The sequence below is a fragment of the Leptonychotes weddellii genome, chromosome 6 (assembly GCF_054177405.1).
Source record: "Leptonychotes weddellii isolate Sample4059 chromosome 6, ASM5417740v2, whole genome shotgun sequence".
In the NCBI taxonomy this organism is placed as follows: Eukaryota; Metazoa; Chordata; class Mammalia; order Carnivora; family Phocidae; genus Leptonychotes; species Leptonychotes weddellii.
Window position 1 is genome coordinate 47745843 of NC_138374.1, and position 21915 is coordinate 47767757.

Consider the following 21915-nt stretch of genomic DNA (forward strand, 5'->3'; position numbering starts at 1 on the left):
GGAAAACATTTTTTTAAAAGATTTTATTTATTTATTTGACAGAGAGAGACACAGCGAGAGAGGGAACACAAGCAGGGGGAGTGGGAGAGGGAGAAGCAAGCTTCCCACTGAGCAGGGAGCTTTATGCGGGGCTCGATCCCAGAACCCTGGGATCATGACCTGAGCCGAAGCCAGACGCTTAACGACAGAGCCACCCAGGTGCCCCGGAAAACATTTTTTAAAAGTGAAAATTAGATATTGGACCTTGAGGCCTGTGCAAAAGAGGGACCCTGAAGTTTAATCTTCATTAGTTTCTTTGTAAATCTGCCTCTAATTGTGGGGGTCTGCAAAAAGGTTAGGACCCAGTTTTCCATCATCTCACACATGGAAAAGTTTTTAGCCTGCCCATAGGAAGCTAGTGTGTTCAGATTGGGAACAATGTGGAACATACAATTTAGTATCTCTACTACACAAGGAAATAACAGGTGATAAGATGACATGCCTGTTTCCCAATTTTGGCTTCTGGCTTCCTAGAAGTTTACCTGATATTAGAGACAACAATGTAAAGCAGACTGTTTTGATGTAATAAGTCCCAGGAGCTATGTAGTAATGATGATTAAGTAAGTATAAAGAAAATTGAAGGTTAAATAAATACAAGTATTTACATTCAGATTTTCTATTTCTTCATGATTCCGTCTTGGTTGGTAGGTTGTATATTTCTAGAAACTTATCCAGGTCTTCTAGGTTATCCAACTTGTTGGCATATATTTTTTCACAGTAGTTTCTTTTCTTTTTTTTTTTAATTTAAAAATACCTTGATTTTTTTCTTCCAAATTTTTATTTAAATTCCAGTTAGTTAACATATAGTGTAATACTGGTTTCATGTGTAGAATTTAGTGACTCATCACTTACATACCCTGTGCTCATCACAGCAGGTGCACTCCTTAATCCCCATCACCTGTTTAATGCATCCACCCCCCCCCACCTCCCCTCTAGTAACCCTCAGTTTGTTCTCTATAATTAAGCGTCTCCACAGTAGTTTTTTTTTTTTTTTTTAAAGATTTTATTTATTTATTCATGAGAGAGAGAGAGGCAGAGGGAGAAGCAGGCTCCCAAGGAGCAGGGAGCCCGATGTGGGACTCGATCCCAGGACCCTGGGATCATGACCTGAGCCGAAGGCAGACGCTTAACCGTCTGAGCCACCCAGGCGCCCTCCACAGTAGTTTGTTTGCTTGTTTTTTTCTTTCTTTTTTTAAGATTTTATTTTTAAGTTATTTCTACACCCAACGCAGGGCTCAAACTTACAATCTTTTTTTTTTTTTAAGATTTTATTTATTTATTTGAGAGAGAGAGATAACGAGAGAGAGAGAGCACGAGTGGGGTGGAGGGGCAGAGATGGGCAGAGAGTGAGGGAGAAGCAGGTTTCCTGCTGAGCGGGGAGCCTGATGCAGACTCAGTCCTAGGACCCTGAGATCATAACCTGAGGTTTACAATCTTGAGATTAGGAGTCTCGTGCTTCACTGACTGAGCCAGCCAGGCGCTCCTTCACAGTAGTTTCTTATGATTCTTAGTATTTCTCTGTTATTATAACATTTCTTTCATTTCTGATTTTATTAGTCTTTTTTCTTTCTTAGTCTAGCTAAAGATTTATCCATTTTGTTTATCTTTTCAAAAATCCAACTCTTCATTTTATTTATCTTTTCTATTCTTTCTAGTATGTGTTAATTAACTTGATTATGGGAGTTCTTTCACAGTATATACATATATCAAATCATCATGTTATACACTTCATTATATATTACATTACAATTTTGTCAATTATACCTTAATAAAGCTGGAAAAATTTATAAGCAAGCTTATTTGGCTCCTCAGAGTCTATTCAGCAATAGTAAAATATAGGTCACTATAACTTTTTCAGAGTTGAGAGCAACACAATAATGAAATTCTTACATGTTCTTTCTCCTCCTTCCACCTTTGATTGATTACTCCATAGTTTTAGCACTTGGCTGGGAACTAGTAAATGTGGGTAAAAATGATGATACATTTTCTGTAGGGTTTGTGAATAAATAGCTGCCAGATAGCCTGCTATCTCTTAAGTTTGTTGTAGTCTAGGACTGTTCTCTGCAGAATGCTGTGAGTCATTTGGTTGTAAGGGGCAAAGTCAGAGAGGAGTACTAGGTAATAGGCCATGGAGCAGTTTTCATTTAAATTTGAATACATTTGTACATACAGCATAGTTGCCATTATCAGCTGGTGGTGGTTTTTAATCATCATCTAATAGACATAAAAATTAAGTAAGATTTTGTGTTTCTTTTTATTTTTTTATTAAAAAATTTTTTAAAAGATTCTATTTATTTGAGAGAGCACAGAGCACGAGCAGGCACGTGAGAGCATGAGCAGGGGGAGGGGGAGGGGCAGAGGGCGAAGCAGACTCCCCGTTGAGCAGGGAGCCTTACGTTGGGCTGGATTCCAGGATGCTGGGATCATGACCTGAGCCAAAGGCAGATGCTTAATGGACTGAGCCACCCAGGCGCCCCTCTGTATTTTTTTTTTTTAAGATTTATTTATTTATTTATTTATTTGTGACAGAGGCACAGCAAGAGAGGGAACACAAGCAGCGGGGAGTAGGAGAGGGAGAAGCAGGCTTCCCGCTGAGCGGGGACCCGGACAACGTTAGGGTTGGATCCCAGGACCCTGAGATCATGACCTGAGGTCATGGCAGATGCTTACCCAACTGAGCCACCCAGGTGTCCCAGTATTCTGTATTGAAACTGTATGTGGACAAATTCTTTGGAATAGACTGCCACTGAACAAATAATGCATGCTCACCATGTTTTTTACTTTTCTTTTCCTTTTTTAAAAACTAAGTATCTAAAGGGGCGCCTGGGTGGCTCAGTTGGTTAAGCGACTGCTTTCGGCTCAGGTCATGATCCTGGAGTCCCGGGATCGAGTCCCGCATCGGGCTCCCTGCTCGGCAGGGAGCCTGCTTCTCCCTCTGACCCTCCTCCCTCTCATGCTCTCTCTCTCTCATTCTCTCTCTCTCAAATAAATAAATAAAATCTTTAAAAAAAACAAAAAACAAAAAAAACTAAGTATCTAAGGATATAGCTCTTGGATATAATTGTAGAGAACTACCTCCCTAGAGTGGCGCCTGGCTGTCTCAGTTGGTAAAGCATATGACTCTTGATCTCGAGGTCATAAATTTGAGCCCCACGTTGGGTGTAGAGATTACTTAAATATATCTTTTTGGGGGTGGGCTAAGCATCTGCCTTCAGCTCAGGTCATGATCTCAGAGTCCTGGGGTAGTTCCCTGCAGCAGGCTCTCTGCTCAGTGGGGAGTCTACTTCTCCCTCTCCCACTGATGTGGGGCTCCATCCCAGGACTCTGAGAATGTGACCTGAGCTGAAACCAGAGAGTTGGGGGCTTAACCAACTGAGCCACCCAGGCACCCCTTAAATAAATCTTAAAAACAAAAGAAAAAAAAAAAAAAAGAACTACTTCCCTAGAATCTCATCAGCCCAAATGTGTAATATCCCTTAAAATGTTTATACTGATGGTGAAGAAAGCCTAAAGTTTTAACGGAGTCATATTAATATAAAAATATCTTGCTTGATAAGATGAAACAATTAATTTGGAAAGTTAAAAAATATATAGCTCATACTTTTTCTATATATATCGGTAGAGTCACAATTTATAAATAGATGGATTTTATGACAAATGAAGTAAACTTTTACAAAATTTTGTGATAATGTGTCCTGCAATAACAGATATATGGATATAACACAGTTGGCTTCTGACCTCCATCCATTCCCCATTCTCAAATGGGGTAGGATAAAACTCCTTATCCTTTAGGGATGGAGGGTAACATGGGTTGGGGGGAGGATCCTGGAAACGTTGGTGTAATAGAAAAAATGCTCTTAAATTATAGAAAACTTCGGGACACCTGGGTGGATCAGTCGGTTAAGCCTCTGACTCCAGATTTGGGCTCAGGTCATGATCTCAGGGTTATGAGATCAAGCCCTGCCTTGGGGCTCCATGCTCAGTGGGGTGTCTGCTGGAGATTCTCCTTCTCCCTCTGCCCCTCTCCCCATTGTGCACGCACACACACACACACACACAACACACACAGACCCACTCTCTCTCTCTAAAATAAATAAATCTCTTAAAAAATTATAGAAAACTTATATAGGAATTAAGAAAATGGGTGTTATCTCTTCAGACTCGGGGTGGTCAAGGAATTTGTTTTTAAAGATTTTATTTATTTATTAGAGAGAGAGAGAGGAAGAGTGCACAAGCAGGGGGGAGGGGCAGAAGGAGAGGGAAAAGCAGACTACCTACTGAGCAGGGAGCCCGATGCAGGGCCCAATCCCAGGACCCTGAGATCATGACCTGAGCTGAAGGCAGATGCTTAACCGACTGAGCCACCCAGACGCCCTGAGAAATACTAATTTTCAAAAGTAATTATATAAATGGATCAGAATGGCAAGAGACTGGAGGCTAGCAAGACTTAATCTGTTGTAATAATCTAAATGGGAAGTGATTGTGATGTAAACTAAGGTGATGACAGTGGAAGTGAAAAAGAAGGATCAATATAAGAGATTTTGAAGAGAAAACTGATAAGACTTTATGACATGGATAAGGAAGGGGAAGATGGATAGGAAAGGAGTCCAAGACTACAGAGGCTTTGAGCCTGGGTAATTGGAAATGCCATTAGTTTAAAAAAAAAAAAAATAAAGGAATCAGAAAAGGCAGTATTTTGGGGGGGATGTCGAAGGAGGTGATTTCAGATTTGGATATGTTGAACTTATGAAAGTGGGACGATGTCGGTTTTAGAGTTCATGAGATTTGTGATTTGTCAGACTAGAAGTGATGGTTGGAGTTCTGACAGCAGGGGATGAGAATACCATGGGTTGAACTATAGAGATGAGCAAGAAGTTCTGATTTAAACTTTGAGGAATGCGCTCTTTTAAGAAAGCAACATAGGAGAGAAAAAAAATGAACTACCAGCGTAGTAGGAGAACCAGTGTTCTGGTTTGTCATTTCATTTCATTTTTTTTTAAAGGTTTTATTAGAGAGAGAGCGCGCGCGTGCACACAAGCAGGGAGACGGGCAGAGGGAGAGGGATAAGCCGGCTTCCCGCTGAGCAGGGAGCCCGATGTGGAACTTGATCTCAGGACCCCGGGATCATGACCTGAGTCAAAGGCAGAACCTTAACCCACTGAGCCACCCAGGAGCCCCTGTCATTTCATTTTATTCATTCTCTCTTTTTCTTATTAATGCATCCAGTGAATCCAGGATCACGTAGCATCAAGGCAGCCAGGGTTAGGTGCTGCAGAAAAATTAAGAATGAGGCCTGTGGAAAAGCCAGTAGGTTTTGCAATTAGGAGATTTCTTTAGATGGCGATATTCCATGAAGTAAAATGGTGGTGGTGGTGGAGTAAAGGATCAGTACCATGTCCTGAAGAGATTGATGGTGAGCATAAAGAGGTAGCAATCAATTATTATTATTAATTATTATATAAAATTATTAATTGCAGAGACATTTAATAGTGAAAGATCCCAAAAAATGTAGGACAGTAGGCATAGGAGTTAATAAATTCAAGGTGGTCTTTGTTGTTGCTGTTTTTGTTTTTAAAGAATATAGGATATCTGTGTGTGGATGTCTTTAAAGGGAAAAGAACTCATGAAGAGGAAATGTTTGAAAGGTAATGGTAATAATAACTATCATTTATACAGTAATTACTATATGCTAGACGTTGAATTAACCCTTTGCATAAATTAACTAATTTTAATTCTTATAATTAATAAGATACTATAGATGTAGTTGGGAATTATTGACATATGGAGTTGAGGTAATTGCCTGTTCATTTATCAGGGCAATATAGTTTCTTTTTTTAAATTTTATTTGTTATTTGAGAGAGAGAGAGACGGAGATAGTGAGAGAGAGCATGAGCAGGGAGGAGAGGGGGAAGCAGGCTCCCCGCTGAGCAGGGAGCCTGATGTGGGGCTGGATCCCAGGACCCGGGGATCATGACCCCAGCAGAAGGCAGACGCCTAACCAACTGAGCCACCCAGGTGCCCTGGCAATATAGTTTCTTGAGTAAATTGTAAGTAAATTATAAGTCTCTTGAGTATTCTTTACTGCTATGTAGAATAATAGAAACTAGAAATGTGAGCAGCTTTCCTGGTTAACTGTTTGGATATCTCAGTGTAGTGCAGTTTGTCTGCCTAATATTTGTGTTATTATTATTATTATTTTTTTTAAAGATTTTATTTATTTATTTGAGAGAGAGAATGAGAGACAGAGAGCATGAGAGGGAAGAGGACAGAGGGAGAAGCAGACCCCCTGCTGAGCAGGGAGCCCGATGTGGGACTCGATCCCGGGACTCCAGGATCATGACCTGAGCCGAAGGCAGTCGCTTAACCAACTGAGCCACCCAGGCGCCCTATTTGTGTTATTGTTGGCATTAATCACTTGTAATGGGGCTACTGCTCCTTCATTAGAAAGTGAGATACTCATCACGGTTTTTCCATTTGAATCATTGATCAACTGGACATGGTCATTCTTTGTAGACCTTCTAAAATGTTACCCTGTTCCTTGTAATAGGCTCAACTATTTGCCTTTTTACAAATAGGAAGTTAAACTTCGTATTTTAAAAATATTGTAGGGACGCCTGGGTGGCTCAGCCGTTAAGCGTCTGCCTTCGGCTCAGGTCATGATCCCGGGGTCCTGGGATTGAGCCCCGCATCGGGCTCCCTGCTTGGCGGGAAGCCTGCTTCTCCCTCTCCCACTCCCCTTGCTTGTGTTCCCTCTCTCGCTGTGTCTCTCTCTGTCAAAAAAATAAAATCTTTAAAAAAAAAATAATTGTAAAAAAATAATAATTGTAAAATTCAAATGTTTCTCCAAGCATGTAGTTAAATTGTTCTGACATATCACTTGTCCTATGTGAGGCCTGTTGTTCTTTTTATACAATTAGAAGACTTATTCCTGGTGGCTTACAACTTTCTAGTATCCTGAGGTCCCCAAACCAAAATTTACTTTTATACTTTTAGGCATTGCAATTACTCATTCAGTGAAACTCATTATTCATCCTTTGTTTTGAAAACTTGCTAGTACTTTGGCATGCCTATTACTAAATCTCAGCCAGTGTGTAAAATAGGTATTGTGCCCTGAAAACAAAGTTCAGGACACTTAAGTAGTTAGGATTATACAAAGTAGTAAAAATGTGGAAATTGAACCCATGTCTTCTAACTGCAAGTCTAGTCTTGGTCCCATCTGTATAATATCATAATTACTCAACATCACTTGCTCTTAGAACAACTAGACATTATACTGTATTTTGAACTCTCCTTTTCATAGAAGTAGGATTAAAGCTTTATTCTATTTTATTTTACCCTCATGTGTATACTGTTTTATATTTATCTTTCTCTTTTTCTCCTTTTTTTTTCTTCTTTTTTTTTAAATTTAGTTTGGGATTGCCAATATCATCTAGCACGGTTCTTATCTACCAGCTTAATGATTTTAGTCATTTTTGCATTGAATCATGAATACTACATACATTACAAAGTAATTTCTACATAATTTTAAATTATTATTTTTTTTTGCAGATATCGGTTCTCTTTCAACTTAAAAAAATGATTTAAAACTTACAGTGAAGTTACAAGAAATGGTACAAAGAATTCCCATATCCTCTTCAGGCACGTTTACCTGTTGTCAACATTATTGCTATATTTGCTCTACCATTTTCCCTTTCTCTCCATATATACAAATATACACATACCCACACCCATATACATATTTTTTTCTTCTGAACTATTTCAGAGTAAGTTGTAGACATTATGCTCTTTTATCTCTAAATACTTCAATATTGCCTAAAAAGTTCTTTTCTTTTTAAAAATAGGCTGTTAGGAGCGCCTGGGTGGCTCAGATGGTTAAGCGACTGCCTTTGGCTCAGGTCATGATCCTGGAGTCCCGGGATCGAGTCCCATATCGGGCTCCTTGCTCAGCAGGGGGTCTGCTTCTCCCTCTGACCCTCCCCCCTCTCATGTGCTCTCTCTCTCATTCTTTCTCTCAAATAAATAAATAAAATCTTTAAAAAAAAATAGGCTGTTAGATTGATGTGGGTAAAACTCTTAATTGACTTCCTCATATATCTTTAGTAGATGGTACAGTAGAAGGATTATGTTGTTTGGTTCTAGACCTACAACTTAAGTGAAATATTTTGTCATCAGTATTTCTTTGGATCATTTGTTACTGCCTCTCTTGTCCTTGTTCTTTCTGGCTCTCACCTCTAGTTTCTGACACACCTAGAGCAAGTGTGAGAGCTTATTGCCTTACCCTACATAATGCTGCCATTCAGAGCCTGAGAATCTTTTTTTCTGTGACTGCTTTTTTTTCTCTTTGCTCCCTGAACTCAGGGGTGTGTATCATAGGGCAGGCTGAGTTTCAGTAAGCTCCTAATGTGGATACTGGAAACCCCACCTGTCTGCCAAGTCCTTTTGGCTGTGAGCAAAGTGGAGGCTTGGTACCTGTCATTCCTTTGCAGCAGTTAAGCTGAAGGAATGCTGCATGGCTTGTTGAAGTTGCTTAGTAGCTCCGAGTGGGGTGTGTATGAGGGTGTGTATAGAGAGTTGAGGGTCTTTTAATCTGTGTGGGAGATACAGGATCTTTCCTGGTGCCATGCTAATCATCAGGGAGTATTTATTGAGTTCCTCCTTATGACATAGGAGCTTTTGGAATAGTTTAATAAAATACCTAATTAAGTCACAGATTTATAATAGTTAAAAAATTCTAGTTCTGCCACTTACTAGTTGATTTGGGCAAGTTAATGTCTTTAAGTTTCACTCTACTGTTCTATAAAATGGAACTATTAACACCTCATAATAGGGCTATTGTAAAGAATAAATAAAGAATGTAAGTATAGTGTTAGTACTTGTCTGATACTAGTTAGTATTTCATTTCATACAGTCATTTGGGATATATGACTGATACCATATAAAACAAATAGAGAGTAATAAAAACAAATAGAGGATAATATGACACTACAGTGTATAGTCAAATACTTTAATTGTGACACGTAGATTATAAATAGCCTGGGAATTTAGAGAAGGGAAAGAACAGTCTTGTGCAACTATTTAATGTTCCTGTGCCTCAGTTTTTCCACTGGATATACTGGGTAGTGTTAGGTGATCTCTTACAGAATGATTAAGATGCTTTAGTATTTTTGCTTTTTTAGGTGGTTCATATGATGATAGGAAGTAAGGAAGGGAGAAGCTTGGGGAGCTGTTGGAAACCAAATTTAACACTTAACATTCTTAATTTTTTCCTGTGGACATGGCAGCCTTATAGGAAAGCTTAAAGCTGGAGGTAGAAGTATTTCCTTCCAGTAAAGGTGTTTGCTTTGGTATTTCTCCCCATTGCCTCACTGGCATTTTAATTAGTTGAAAACTAATGTTGGTCAGTGAATGGCCTCTGATTGTGAGTGCCTCAGATTTAATCTGAGGATTAAGTTATTTGTAACCCAAATTATCTCTTTGATCCTCTGGCAAAAATAAAACATACAAACGAACAGAACAGGAGAAGATTTAGTTCTCTTAGACATGATGTTAAGGACATATGGCTTACTTGCCTTGAGTGTTTCTCTAAGATGGGACATCTTTCCTCGGAACAGAGTCCAGACTGATAACTTGGCCTTCCCACCTTTAAACAGGCTTTCATAGCCATGAACGTGTAAAACACCTTTAAAAATTTCTTTATTCATATCTAACAAACTGTTACATTTCTTAATTTGGTGTATATTTACTTGGTAATATTTTTGTTAGTCTGATTTTGGAAAGTTTGTATTTGGTTTTTGTTTTTGTCCTGATCAACTTTCTTCTAGAAGATTTCAGAGAAGTTTCCGATGAAAGTAAATCTGTTTACACCTTTTTTTTTCCTCGTTGGCTAGAGTGTTTCTCCTTTTTGTTGTTGAGATTTTTTGTTTTTTTTTTGTTGTTGTTGTTTTGTGGGTTTTTTGTGGTTTTTTTTGGGTCATTGTTTGCCAAGGTTTCAAGTTTACAGTGAGAGGTGAGGCAACGTTGATCTTGGCAGAACAGCACAAAGCCAGTAGAGTCATTAAGTGACGCAAGCTTTTAGGTTTTTTTTTTTTTTTTTTTTCTTTTTGTTAAAGCTCTCTGGCAGAGCTGGCTATTCTAGTCACAGAGGAAAAGAAGAGAGGAGACTTTCTGAAATTCTGGATAGAATGATAGAAGATGTTTGGGGCATATTAAAAAAAGAGCAGCAGCAGTAAGAACAAAAACCCCATGTAATTAAAACAAATTTCTTACCTTTGTGGATTCTGTATCAGTTGCTTAGAACTTGAGTTTTTACTTCAGATGATGATGGGACAAGGAATAGAGAAGGCGAGGAGGGTTGCATTGGATTCTTGCTTATCTGTCTGCCTCTCCTTCCAGTTGGAAAAAATCTTCAGTCTACAAGAAGCGTCATCAACAAGTCTAAGGAATACATCCTACCATAATCCTGGATTCTGTTGGAGTTGAGGACTACAGCCACTTCACCACTATTTTATGGAGGCAATTCAAGAAAAATAGAAGGGCAGAATACCTAAGGATTTCTCTGTATTAGTACTGTGCCATGTTAAATTTTGGGTATTGTTTGGAGCAAGTTGGGGACGGCTCTGTCATGTGGATCTAAGAAGATACCTGAGTTCCTTGAGCTACATAGATGATGTTTGGAAGGTTGTAAACTCAAAGTATTTCAACATAAATTCATTGAATTCTGGATTCTCTTTTACAAGTCAGGACTTCAGCAGACAGAAACTCTCTCCCAAAGAGATACAAAGTCTTTTCTGAGTTTTCAAGCTAAATGTGAACAATAATGTCTTGGAAAAGAAACTATTTTTCAGGGGGCCGTGGTAGTGTCCAAGGGATGTTTGCACCTCGAAGCTCAACCTCCATAGCCCCCAGCAAAGGCCTCAGCAATGAGCCAGGACAAAACAGCTGCTTCCTCAACAGTGCCCTGCAGGTAAGGGCAATTTCTTTCCCTCTGGTGAACTTTGACTTTTAGTTACTGATGCTGTTTCCAATAACTCGTTTAAATATAATCCTTGATGGTCTCTGAGGTCAGCAGCCTGAGATTATTTTTAAGTTTATCTGTGTGATCTTAACAAGTCACTTATCTCTTTGAGTCTCAATTACCTCATTTATAGGAAAAAGGGATTAATAATGATAATAGAAATAATAACTGTGCCTGAAGGGGAAAGTATATGGGCTAGATGATCTTAATACTTGTTTATTGACTTTCTTTTTGCTTCCTTTTTTTCCTTTTGAGACCATAATGTTGTATCAACCACTTTCTTTTCTCTAGTAAAGAAAACAAAGTTCTTTCCACAAGTCAAAGACTTTTAGGTATATTACTCTCGTCTTCATTAGAAGGCTCTTAGCATTCAGGCTCTTAGCATATACACTGAATGGAGTCCAGTCTTTGTCCATTTCTTCATCTCCTTCCTCTGAGCTCTCCTGTAGTGGTTCATGATTAGTGTCTGGTCAGATATGCTTGAACAAAGGTAGTGGAAAGTAATTCCCCCAAGGTGTGATTATCTACTCTAGATTTTCCCTTTTGGTGTTGGTTACCACATTAGTGATCTCAGAATCCCAAAACTTCTTGTCTCCCTGCCTTCTTTGCCCTGTCATGCCCATAGAATGTTAAGTTCATCCCCTTTGGCCTAACTTTCAAGTAATTACTTTCCCCTCTTTTCTGCTCCTCAGAGTAAAAGTAAATGAAATTTGTCACCCAAGATAATTATGCTTGGGTAAAATATTAGTGTTATTGTTTCAGATGTAATGAGAAAAGAAGTTGCTATGAGAGAAGAAAAGACAAGACAATGTATTTGGTATAAAAAGCACTGGATACTCTCTCTAAAATAAGTAAATAAATCTTTAAAAAAAAAAAAAAGGTGCCTGGGTGGCTCAGTTAGTTGAGCAACTGACCCTTGGTTTCAGCTCAGGTTGAGATCTCAGGGTCATGAGATCAAGCCCCGAGTCGGGCTCTGTGCGTAGTGTGGAGTCATCTTGGGACTTTCTTTACTTCTCCCTCTGCCCCTCCCCCTCTGCTCTCACTCATTCTCTCTCTCTAAAATAAATAAATAAATCTTTTTTTTTTTTTTTGAAAAGCACTGGACCTATGAATTACTTTTAGTGCGTCTATAGACTTGCCTTGTGACCTTATGCAGGTAATAATATTTCAGGATCCTCATTTGTAATACAAGAATCTTACCAAGCTTATTTATGTAATAGTTTCATAATCGGGGTGCCTGGCTGGCTCAGTTGGTGGAGCGTGTGATTCTTGGTCTCAGGGTTGTGAGTTCAGGCCCCACATTGGGTTACTTAAAAAAAAGTTTTATACTCTCAGTTTTCAAATTTTTATTTGAAAACATTAAAAAAAAATCCTATGCTGTTAAGCCTAGAGAAAGAGTTTAACTATATTCCCTCATTACTACCACAAATTCATGCATTTGGGTGGGGTTTGTTAGGTTTTTTTCCCCAGATGCTGCATGTGAGTTTTTTTTTTTTTTTTTTTTGCATGTGAGTTTTTTGAGTGACACTGCATAAACTAATAATACTTCTGTAATTTAGAAGCAGGAAAAAAAAAGGTGTTGACATAGGGGTGTGTGTGTGTGTTTACCTCCTTCCTGGCCACAGTCCTGTTTTTATAATTCTGTTTTTTTCCTGTATGTTCTATCTGTATTGAAACAATAATATTTATGACTTTCTGTTCTAGTTTCCAGTGCCATATGGAACACATACTACACACACACACACACACACACACACACACACGCACACACGCACTTCTAAATCCATACTTAAAGACTGAGTCATTGATGGTTTTGGAGTGCCTATTGTGATCATGTTACAAGTTGAAAATAATTGTTTCTATGAACTAATATTCTAACTTTTGATATGAATGCTATGTTGGCCACAGAAGTATCGAAACCATTATGTTTATTATAAAAAGGTGTTACTTATTTGGGAGTATAGTGTATTTCAAAGAACTTTTGGAATATATACTTTGAAGACACATAAGTAAGAAGAAGCTCCGGAAGTACAGTGCCTTTTCATATATGATGCCATTTAAATGTTTTCTAGAAGGGGAGCTTCCTAAGGCATTATGCTATATATTATACCATTTCTTTTTTAACTAAAAGTCCATAGTGTATTCAGATTTCCTCAGTTTTTGCCTAATATCTTTTTCTGTTCCAGGATCCCATCCAGGATACCACAGTTATATTTTCTTGTCATGTCTCCTTAGGCTTTTCCTGGCTCTGACAGTTTCTCAAAATTTCCTTGTTTTTGATGATCTTTAACAATTTTGAGGAGTAGCACTAGTCAAGTATTTTGTGGGATGTCCCACTATTGGAATTTGTTTGGTATTTTTCTCATAATTAGGCTGGTGTTATGGGTTTTTGAGAGGAAGACCATAAAAATAAAGTGTCCTTCTCATCACATCATATCTAGGTTACATACTATGAACATGATTTATCACTGTTGATATCACAATTTTTTTATTCTGTTGACATAAAGAAGGTCACAAATCTCTCAGAAAGGTCCAAAAATTGAGAAATCTAACAAAGACAAAATTCCACACTACAATTCAAGCTTCTTTTTTTTTTTTTTAAAGAATTCTGCAGTTTTGTTTTTTTATAAGATTTTATTTATTTATTTGACAGAGACAGACAGTGAGAGAGGGAACACAAGCAGGGGGAGTTGGAGAGGGAGAAGCAGGCTCCACGCTGAGCAGGGAGCCCGATGGCGGGGCTCGATCCCAGGACCCTGGGATCATGACCTGAGCTGAAGGCAGACACTTAACGACTGAGCCACCCAGGTGCCCCTACAATTTAAACTTCTAAATAAGTTTTCAATACCGTATGATTTCACTTATATGTGGAATGTAAAAAGCAAAACAAATGATAAACAAAAAGCAGAATCAGACCTATAAATATGGAGAAAAACTGATGGATGTGAGCAGGGAGGGAGATGGGGGGTGGGCAAACTGGTGAAGGGGAGTGGGAGATATAGGCTTCCAGTTATGGAATGAATAAGTCATGGGGAGGGGCACTTGGCTGGCTCAGTTGGTAGAGCATGTGACTCTTGATCTCAGGGTTGTGAGTTCAAGCCCTAGGTTGGGTGTGGAGATTACTTAAAAGAGTAATAAAACCTTAAAAAAAAAGTCATGGGAATAAAAGGCACAGCATAAGGAATATAGGCAGTGGTAATGTAATAGTGATGAATGTGACAGATGGCAGCTACACTTGTGTTGGTAAGCACAGCATAACATAGAGACTTGTGGAATCCCTGTGTTATATACCTGAAACTAATGTAACGTGTATCAACTATACTTCAAAAAAAAAAGTTTGTTCCAAAAAAAAAAATACATTTTTTGTGTAAAAATCATTAAAATAAACCCTAATTCTGCAGCTTTTAACCCATAAATTAACCCTTCGGGATCACATTTGTTGTATGTTATACCTTATTTTCTCTGTGTAACCTTCCTTCATTTTCAAGTTAATGTATTTTTTAGAATATAGTTATCTGTCCCTCATGTTAGCTAACTCACCCTTTTTGACATTTGTTTTAATATACTAGAATGAGCTTTTTCTTGGGAATGAAGATATATTCTGTAGTCATTACCTATTTTTGCTTGAATTCTTGAATCTAAGATCACATGGAGGCTTTTTATAGAGTAATGAAGTATTTCCCCCGTTTTTTGCCAGGTTTTATGGCACTTGGACATCTTCCGACGTAGCTTTAGGCAGCTTACAACTCACAAGTGCATGGGCGATTCCTGCATCTTTTGTGCTCTCAAGGTAAGTTCTTCAAATCTGTCTCTTCTCACTACCTTAGGCTGCCAAATGATCAATATTGAGGTAGTTTGGCTAATCAGGGTGATACTAAAGAATTTCTTAATTATCTGCCTGTGGCTTAGTGCAGAAGATGAATATGATTAGTTTTGCTTGCATCAGAGAATTGTTACTTGGCTTAGGTAGTCTGTTTTTCTGAACTTTTTTGCCCATACAGCTCTATTTAATGTGATAGGATATTATTCAAATGTGCTTAGATTTTGGGTATTTACCTGAAGAGCTAATTCTAAATTTTTATTTTGAAAGAATAAACAACCAAGTATTTTTATTGGAATTAACTATTGTCTGTTAAAGCTAAATTTAACAACAAACTCTTCCTATTGAGAAAAGCCAGTACTAACATTTTTCCATTACCACATTTAATAGATTCATAATACCCACTCTTTTTATAAAGATTATTTATATATTTATTTATTTCACAGAGAGAGAGAGAGACAGTGAGAGCAGGAACACAAGCAGGGGGAGTGGGAGAGGGAGAAGCAGGCTTCCTGCGGAGCAGGGAGCCCGGGATGGGGCTTGATCCTGCGGAGCATGGGACCCTGGGATCACGACCTGAGCCAAAGGCAGACGCCCAACAACTGAGCCACCCAGGTGCCCCCATTATATCCATTCTTGACCCCATTGTCTGACTTCTAAATTTTTCATTTCTGAATAAAATGAAATCTGAGGATTCATTTAGAGTATGCTGCAATAGAGGAAGAAGAACTAGGTTGTATAAAAGGCCCATTCTCCATTCCTTATCTGCTTGTCCAACATGGAGCTTCTCTGTTTTCTTGGTTTGTATGTACAATAGATTATTTATGACTGGATGAGTCTGCATGAGTTCTGATAAGCATCTGGTGTCATTTTTCAGTCTCAAGAAGTCTGAGTTCTTGGTTTGTGACAGGGATGCTTAGATATGGTCATCATATGTTTAATTTAATTGTTTTTACATCTTGGAGTAAGAACTGTAACAAAAAATCCAGGAGAATTTCCCAGTTATTTTGGCTATTTGCAACAACTGATTTGAAACAGTTTTTTGAGCAGCATCACTTCAGAGTTTTAAGTCCGTGATGGGCAGATATCTTTAGAAAGAGATGACTGAGTCTTCTGAACATTTTATCGCTTAGGTCACAGACATCTTTTTTCTTTCCCCCTTAGAAGCATTGAAACTTTTAGCAAAATACATGTTATTGATTAATTGGGAGTTTGAATATGAATTTTAATGAAACCAAATCTTTTACAAGTTGTAACATTTCTGACTATGCCCACTCAGAAGTCCATCCACATGAGTATTTGGCTTGATTTTCTGAAGGAGAGATTAACATTAAGTATCTAATTTTAGGTAAACAAGAAATATAGTGGTCCTCTGGCCACAAATCCAAGGGAAGTCTCGTTCATGGCATTAAAACAAAAAACCGAAGTAAGATACTTGCTAGAGAAAACTGAATCCTGGAGAAATCCCTGATAGAGGAATCTCCTGAAACTAGAAACTCTCATCTGTACCAGGAAGGGATGACAGAACTTCTGTGACCCCCTCACATGGCTTTGATTAGTCAGGACTGTGCCATCCTCTTCATTGACCCAGGTGGGACTCTGATGAACTGGCTGTAGCAGCGTTATTATGTTTTAATTTCCAGAAGCACAAATTATTATTGAGATATAAATTAGTATCATTATAGAAACCAAATAGATGAAGAAAACCAACCACGAGACTTCATGGGACACTTTCTGAGATACCCAAGTACAGAAAGGAAGATGTTTTTCAACTTATGAGGGCTGAGGATGTACCTTGGGACTCTTTCAGAGAAGCAGTTGCTTATGGCAGATAGGTAAATCGGCTTGGGGAATCAAAGGCTGTATTTTGGATCTTCATAATTCTGAGAAGTTCTAGTACTTTCCTTATTATATCATTGAGCTATCAATTAGGTTTATTTTCCTTCACTGCTTCTTTTGTTACATTGGGAGTATATTAAAAATTTGATGTTTTTCCCTAAAGTGCTTTTCAGTCCCTCAGTGCTATATAAGTATTAAATAATTAAGCTCTAGCTTGCATTCTTTTCATTATTGTTTACCTCATTTGAAAATTATAAATAGATTTACATTGCAAATGGATTAATTTGACTGTATGGATGAGCTGAACATCGTTCTAATAGTTGAGAAATTTAAATTGTTAGAATGGCCATATTCCTTCATTCAGGAGGACTTTTTTTTCTGAGAGAAGAGAAGGGATATTGAGTGTTTGGAAGAGTAAATCTGGGATGGACCATCAGCACCTGGAATACCTCTTTTTTGTTCCCTACTTTAATTTTTTTTTTTTTTTTTTTTTTTAGAGAGAGAGGGCAGAGGTGGGGCGCGGGGCAGAGGGAGAGGGAGGGAGAGAATCTTAAGCAGTCTCCCATGCCCAGCAGGAAGCCTGACGCAAGGCTTGATCTCACAACCCTGAGATCATGACCTGAGCCAAAATCAAGAGTCGGATGCTTAACCAACTGAGCCACCCAGGTGCCCCTAAAAATATTTTTATAGAATATGAAATAATATGATTCATCATTGAGCTAGATTCTAGTCCAGTATAATAAGACAAAAGGACAGATAAAGATTAGAAAGAAAGACGCAAAGTTATTATTTGCAGATGATCTGATTGGCTATTAAAAAAAATCTCAAAGTATCTACTGATACATCAGTAGAATCAATAAGAGGATTTAGCAGGTTGTTGCCTGTAAGATGAAGGTATAACATTCAATTGTATTTCTATATACTAGCAACTAATAGAAAATGCAAGTTAGAGTTTTTGTAACAGTAACAAAGTATATAAAATAGACATGAATAAATCTAACAAAAAAGATATGACATTTATATAAAATCCCCACAGAGATCCAGTATAATGAATAATTACAAAGTGAACATCCTTGTAACAAGTCTTTAGGTGAAAATAGAATACTGCCAGTACCATAAACATTCACCCTCCCTTCTTTCTCAGTCACATCTCCTTCTTTCTCCCAGAAGTAGCCACTTTTCTAATATTTGTGGTAATCACTGCTTTGTTTTATCTGATAGTTTTACTACCTATGTATCCATTCTTAAACAATCTAATTTAAAAATTACCTGTTTTTAAAAGATTTACTTATTTATTTTAGAGAGATAGAGGGAGTGCAACAGCACAGAGGGGAGGAACAAAGGGGAGGGGCAAAGGGAGAGAGAGTCTTAAGCAGACTCTGCACTGAACACAGAGCCCGACTCAGGGCTCCATCTCATGACTCTGAGATCACGACTTGAGCTGAAACCAAGAGTCAGTCACTTAACTGACTGTGCCACTCAGGTGTCCTGTAAATGGAATCATTTTGTGTGTGTGTGTGTGTGTGTCTTCTTTAGTGCAGCAATATGTTTATAAGATCATATTGTTATGTGTAGGTTGACTTTGTTCATCTTCTTTATTATATGGTATTTCATTGTGTAAATAAACCAGTTTGTTTATTTTATTGCTGGTAGTCATTTGGATTATTTCCAGTTTTTAATTTGTTATGAACAATATTGCCAAGAACATTCTTGTATATATCTATATATGTATACACATTTTTTTTGCATATATGCCCAGGAATGGAATTACTGGATCATAGGATATGTATATTTACAATTTTTTTTTATATTGCCAACTGCTTTCCAATATTTCCATATGTTTTCCAATGTGGTGATGCTAATGTGTATTCTGACCAGCAGGTTTGTCCTGGAAGTTGAGTAAATTCAATTCTGAACTTCTTATGACAAATAGGGAAGGATAGACAGGACATTCTTGAAGAATAATAACAAAATGAGAGACTTGCCTTGTGTATCAGTCAGAGTAGACTAAGTTATGCTTTGGTAACAAGTTAAAATCTCAGTGATAAATATACAAAATATTTATTTTGCATTCCCATTACTTGTCGACTGCAGGTTAGTAGGAAAACCCTACTGATTGTAGTCACTCAGGAACTCAAGTGCCAAAGCTACAACCAAGTTGACTATTACTAGTGGCCAAGTCAGAGCGGACATTTGAATGTTCCACAGGTCACTTCTGCTCAGAGCTCACTGACCAGAAATAAAATCATATGGCTCCAGTGAATCCCAAGTGGGCCCGGAAGTATGATCCTATCAAAATCCTTGGGAGAGGATTGAACCAGAGATACTTAGCAAAAGTACTAATGACTACTGTACTTTATTAGATATAAAACCACATCAGTTATAAAACTATAGTAATTAAGACAATGTGGTATCAACACAGTATGACTAATAAATCGATGGATAAAGGTTAAGAGTTCAGAAATAGACATATAGAAACTTACTACTTGCCCTGTGAATCAAAGGAGAAAGTGAACTTTTTTTTTTTTTTTTTTATTTGAGAGAGAGAGAATGAGAGAGAGCACGAGAGGGAAGAGGGCAGAGGAAGAAGCAGACCCCCTGCTGAGCAGGGAGCCCGATGCAGGACTCGATCCCGGGACTCCAGGATCATGACCTGAGCCGAAGGCAGTCGCTTAACCAACTGAGCCACCCAGGCGCCCGAAAGTGAACTTTTCAATAAATGGTGATTAGATAATTGGTTATCCATATAGAAAGAAAAAGGAAATTAGAACCCTACCTCATATTATTACCAAAAGTATGAATTTCAGCTGAGTTAAGGACTAAAACATGAAAGGACTTTTTTAAAGTTTTAGAAGAAAATATTAAAGAATATCATGACCTCAGAGATAGATGGGATTTATTAAATAAGACAAGAAAAACACAAAGTTAAAAAAATTGATAACATTTTACTACAGAAAATTCAAAAACCTCTGTTCATCAGAAGACTCCAGAAGAGGGTAAAGACACAAGGCCACACACTGGGAGGAAATATCTGCAATATATTATATAACTAACAAAGTATTGGTACTCAGCATAGAACTTCAGAGAAGAATTTCTATAAAGAATAAGTAAAGGATAATTGAGTTAGTGGGAAAATGGGTAAAAGACATAAACAGGCATTTCTCAGAACAGGAAACCCAAAAGACCTTTAAGCATACGAAAGATTCTTACCCTCCTATGTAATTCAAGAAATGTAAACTAAACCAATACTCTTCAGATTAGTAGAAATTTAAAAATCAGTTAAGATTGTTACCTGAAAGGTGGAATAATAAGAATTTATATACAGTTGCTGGTTGGAATATAAATTGATACCACTAGTTAGGGAAATAGTTTGTTATTACATTTTTCAGGTAAAATTAAAGTAGCATATACCCTACCACTCAGTAATTCCACTCCTAGATACATGTTGTAGAGAACTTCCTTGTATATACATATCAGAAGATATATTCGAGAATGTTCAAAGTAGTATTTTTTTGTGATTATAGAAAAATGGAAACAGCCCATTCCAACTATAGTAGAATATATATAAAAATTACAGTTTGTTCCTCAAGTAAGACACTATATAGCAGTGAAAATGAATAGCCTTTAGCTCTATATATCAGCTTGGATTAATCACAAAAATATTACACTGACTGAAAAAAGCAAGTCATAGAGGACTATATAAACTGATTCCATTTATATACAAAGTAAAAATGGGCAAAACTAAACAATATGTTGTTCAGGGATACAGGTATGTGATAAAACTATAGAGAAAAGGGAATGATTTTCATAAAATTCAGGACAGTGGTTATCTCTGGAAAGTGGAGGGGGGAGATTATAATCATTTGGGGAGTTTCACACTCATTGATAGTTTTTCCATTTCTTTTTTTTTAATTTTTAAAAGATTTTATTTGTTTATTTGAGAGGGAGAGAGAAAGAGAGAGAGCACAAGCAGAGGGAGTGGCAGAGAGAGAGGGAGAAGTAGGCTCTTTGCTGAGCAGGGAGCCCAATGCGGGACTCAATCCCGGGACCCTGGGATCATGACCTGAGCTGAAGGCAGATGCTTAACTGACTGAGCCACCCAGGTGCCCCTAATTTTTCCATTTCTTTTTTTTTTTTTTTAAAGATTTTATTTATTTATTTGAGACAGAGAGAATGAGAGACAGCATGAGAGGGAGGAGGGTCAGAGGGAGAAGCAGACTCCCTGCTGAGCAGGAAGCCCGATGCGGGACTCGATCCCGGGACTCCAGGATCATGACCTGAGCCGAAGGCAGTCGCCCAACCAACTGAGCCACCCAGGCGCCCTGATTTTTCCATTTCTTAAATTGGGTGGTGGACACATGGGCATTTCTTTATTATTCTTTGGCAAAATATATATGTCATGCTTGTTTTTAATATAAATGATGATTTTTACTAAATGTACTACAGGGGTGCCTGGCTGGCTCAGTCAGTGCAACTCTTGATCTCAGGGTTGTAAGTTCAAGCCCCACACTGGGTGTAGAGATCACTTAAAATAAAATCTTAACAACAACAAAATAAACGTACTGCAGTCATTTTAGAAAGCACACTAAAGTGTAAAGAGGAAAGCTGGAAATTGCCTGAATTCATCACAGAAATTGTCATTTCTCTTTATGCCTCCTCTCTGGTCAATGTATTTCTAGAAATAAGTTTTTCCGTCCACTTATAGTAAAAAGAATACTTTTTTTTCAGACCCCTGAATTGCCTCTCCATCTCTAGTATCATCCTACTTCATTTGTTCTAACCTAAGAATATGCTGGAGTGCTATTTTGAAGTTACTCCCTCCTTGTATAACCTTGAAGAATTACTTAAAAATGTATGATTATAGGCATTTAAAAAACTAATTTCATACTTTCTTTTCCCTTCCTTTCCTTCCTCAGGCACTCTCCAGCAGCTATGATAGCAGATGATACACTCTCTATGCCTACCTCTTAGACATTGAAGATGTTACTCACTTTGCCTGGATCCCTTGGCACCCAAAACAAACAACAGTAAACAAAACAACACATCCCTTTTATTTTATTTTATTTATTTTTTTAAAGATTTTATTTATTTATTTGAGACAGAGAGAATGAGAGAGACAGAGAGCACATGAGAGGGGGGAGGGTCAGAGGGAGAAGCAGGCTCCCTGCCGAGCAGGGAGCCCGATGCGGGACTCGATCCCGGG

At 37.9% G+C, this 21915-nt stretch overlaps 1 protein-coding gene across 19 annotated transcripts in view; it reads left to right on the forward strand.

Moving 5' to 3' along the window:
- Positions 1-21915, forward strand: part of USP54 (ubiquitin specific peptidase 54) — a 125037-nt gene that overhangs the window by 54431 nt on the left and 48691 nt on the right. For 5 of the 19 annotated variants that reach the window (XR_014146010.1, XR_014146011.1, XM_081822899.1 and 2 more), the window contains exons 1-2: positions 10106-11002; positions 14751-14843. Coding sequence is in view for 16 of the 19 variants with exons in the window: in XM_081822899.1 (XP_081679025.1) it covers positions 10856-11002; positions 14751-14843 (240 nt within the window). In the remaining 3 variants the exon portion in view is untranslated. Of the gene's footprint in view, positions 1-10103; positions 11003-14750; positions 14844-21915 lie in introns of those variants that run through there. The other 14 variants (XM_081822889.1, XM_081822891.1, XM_081822890.1 and 11 more) reach the window with 8 other exon arrangements.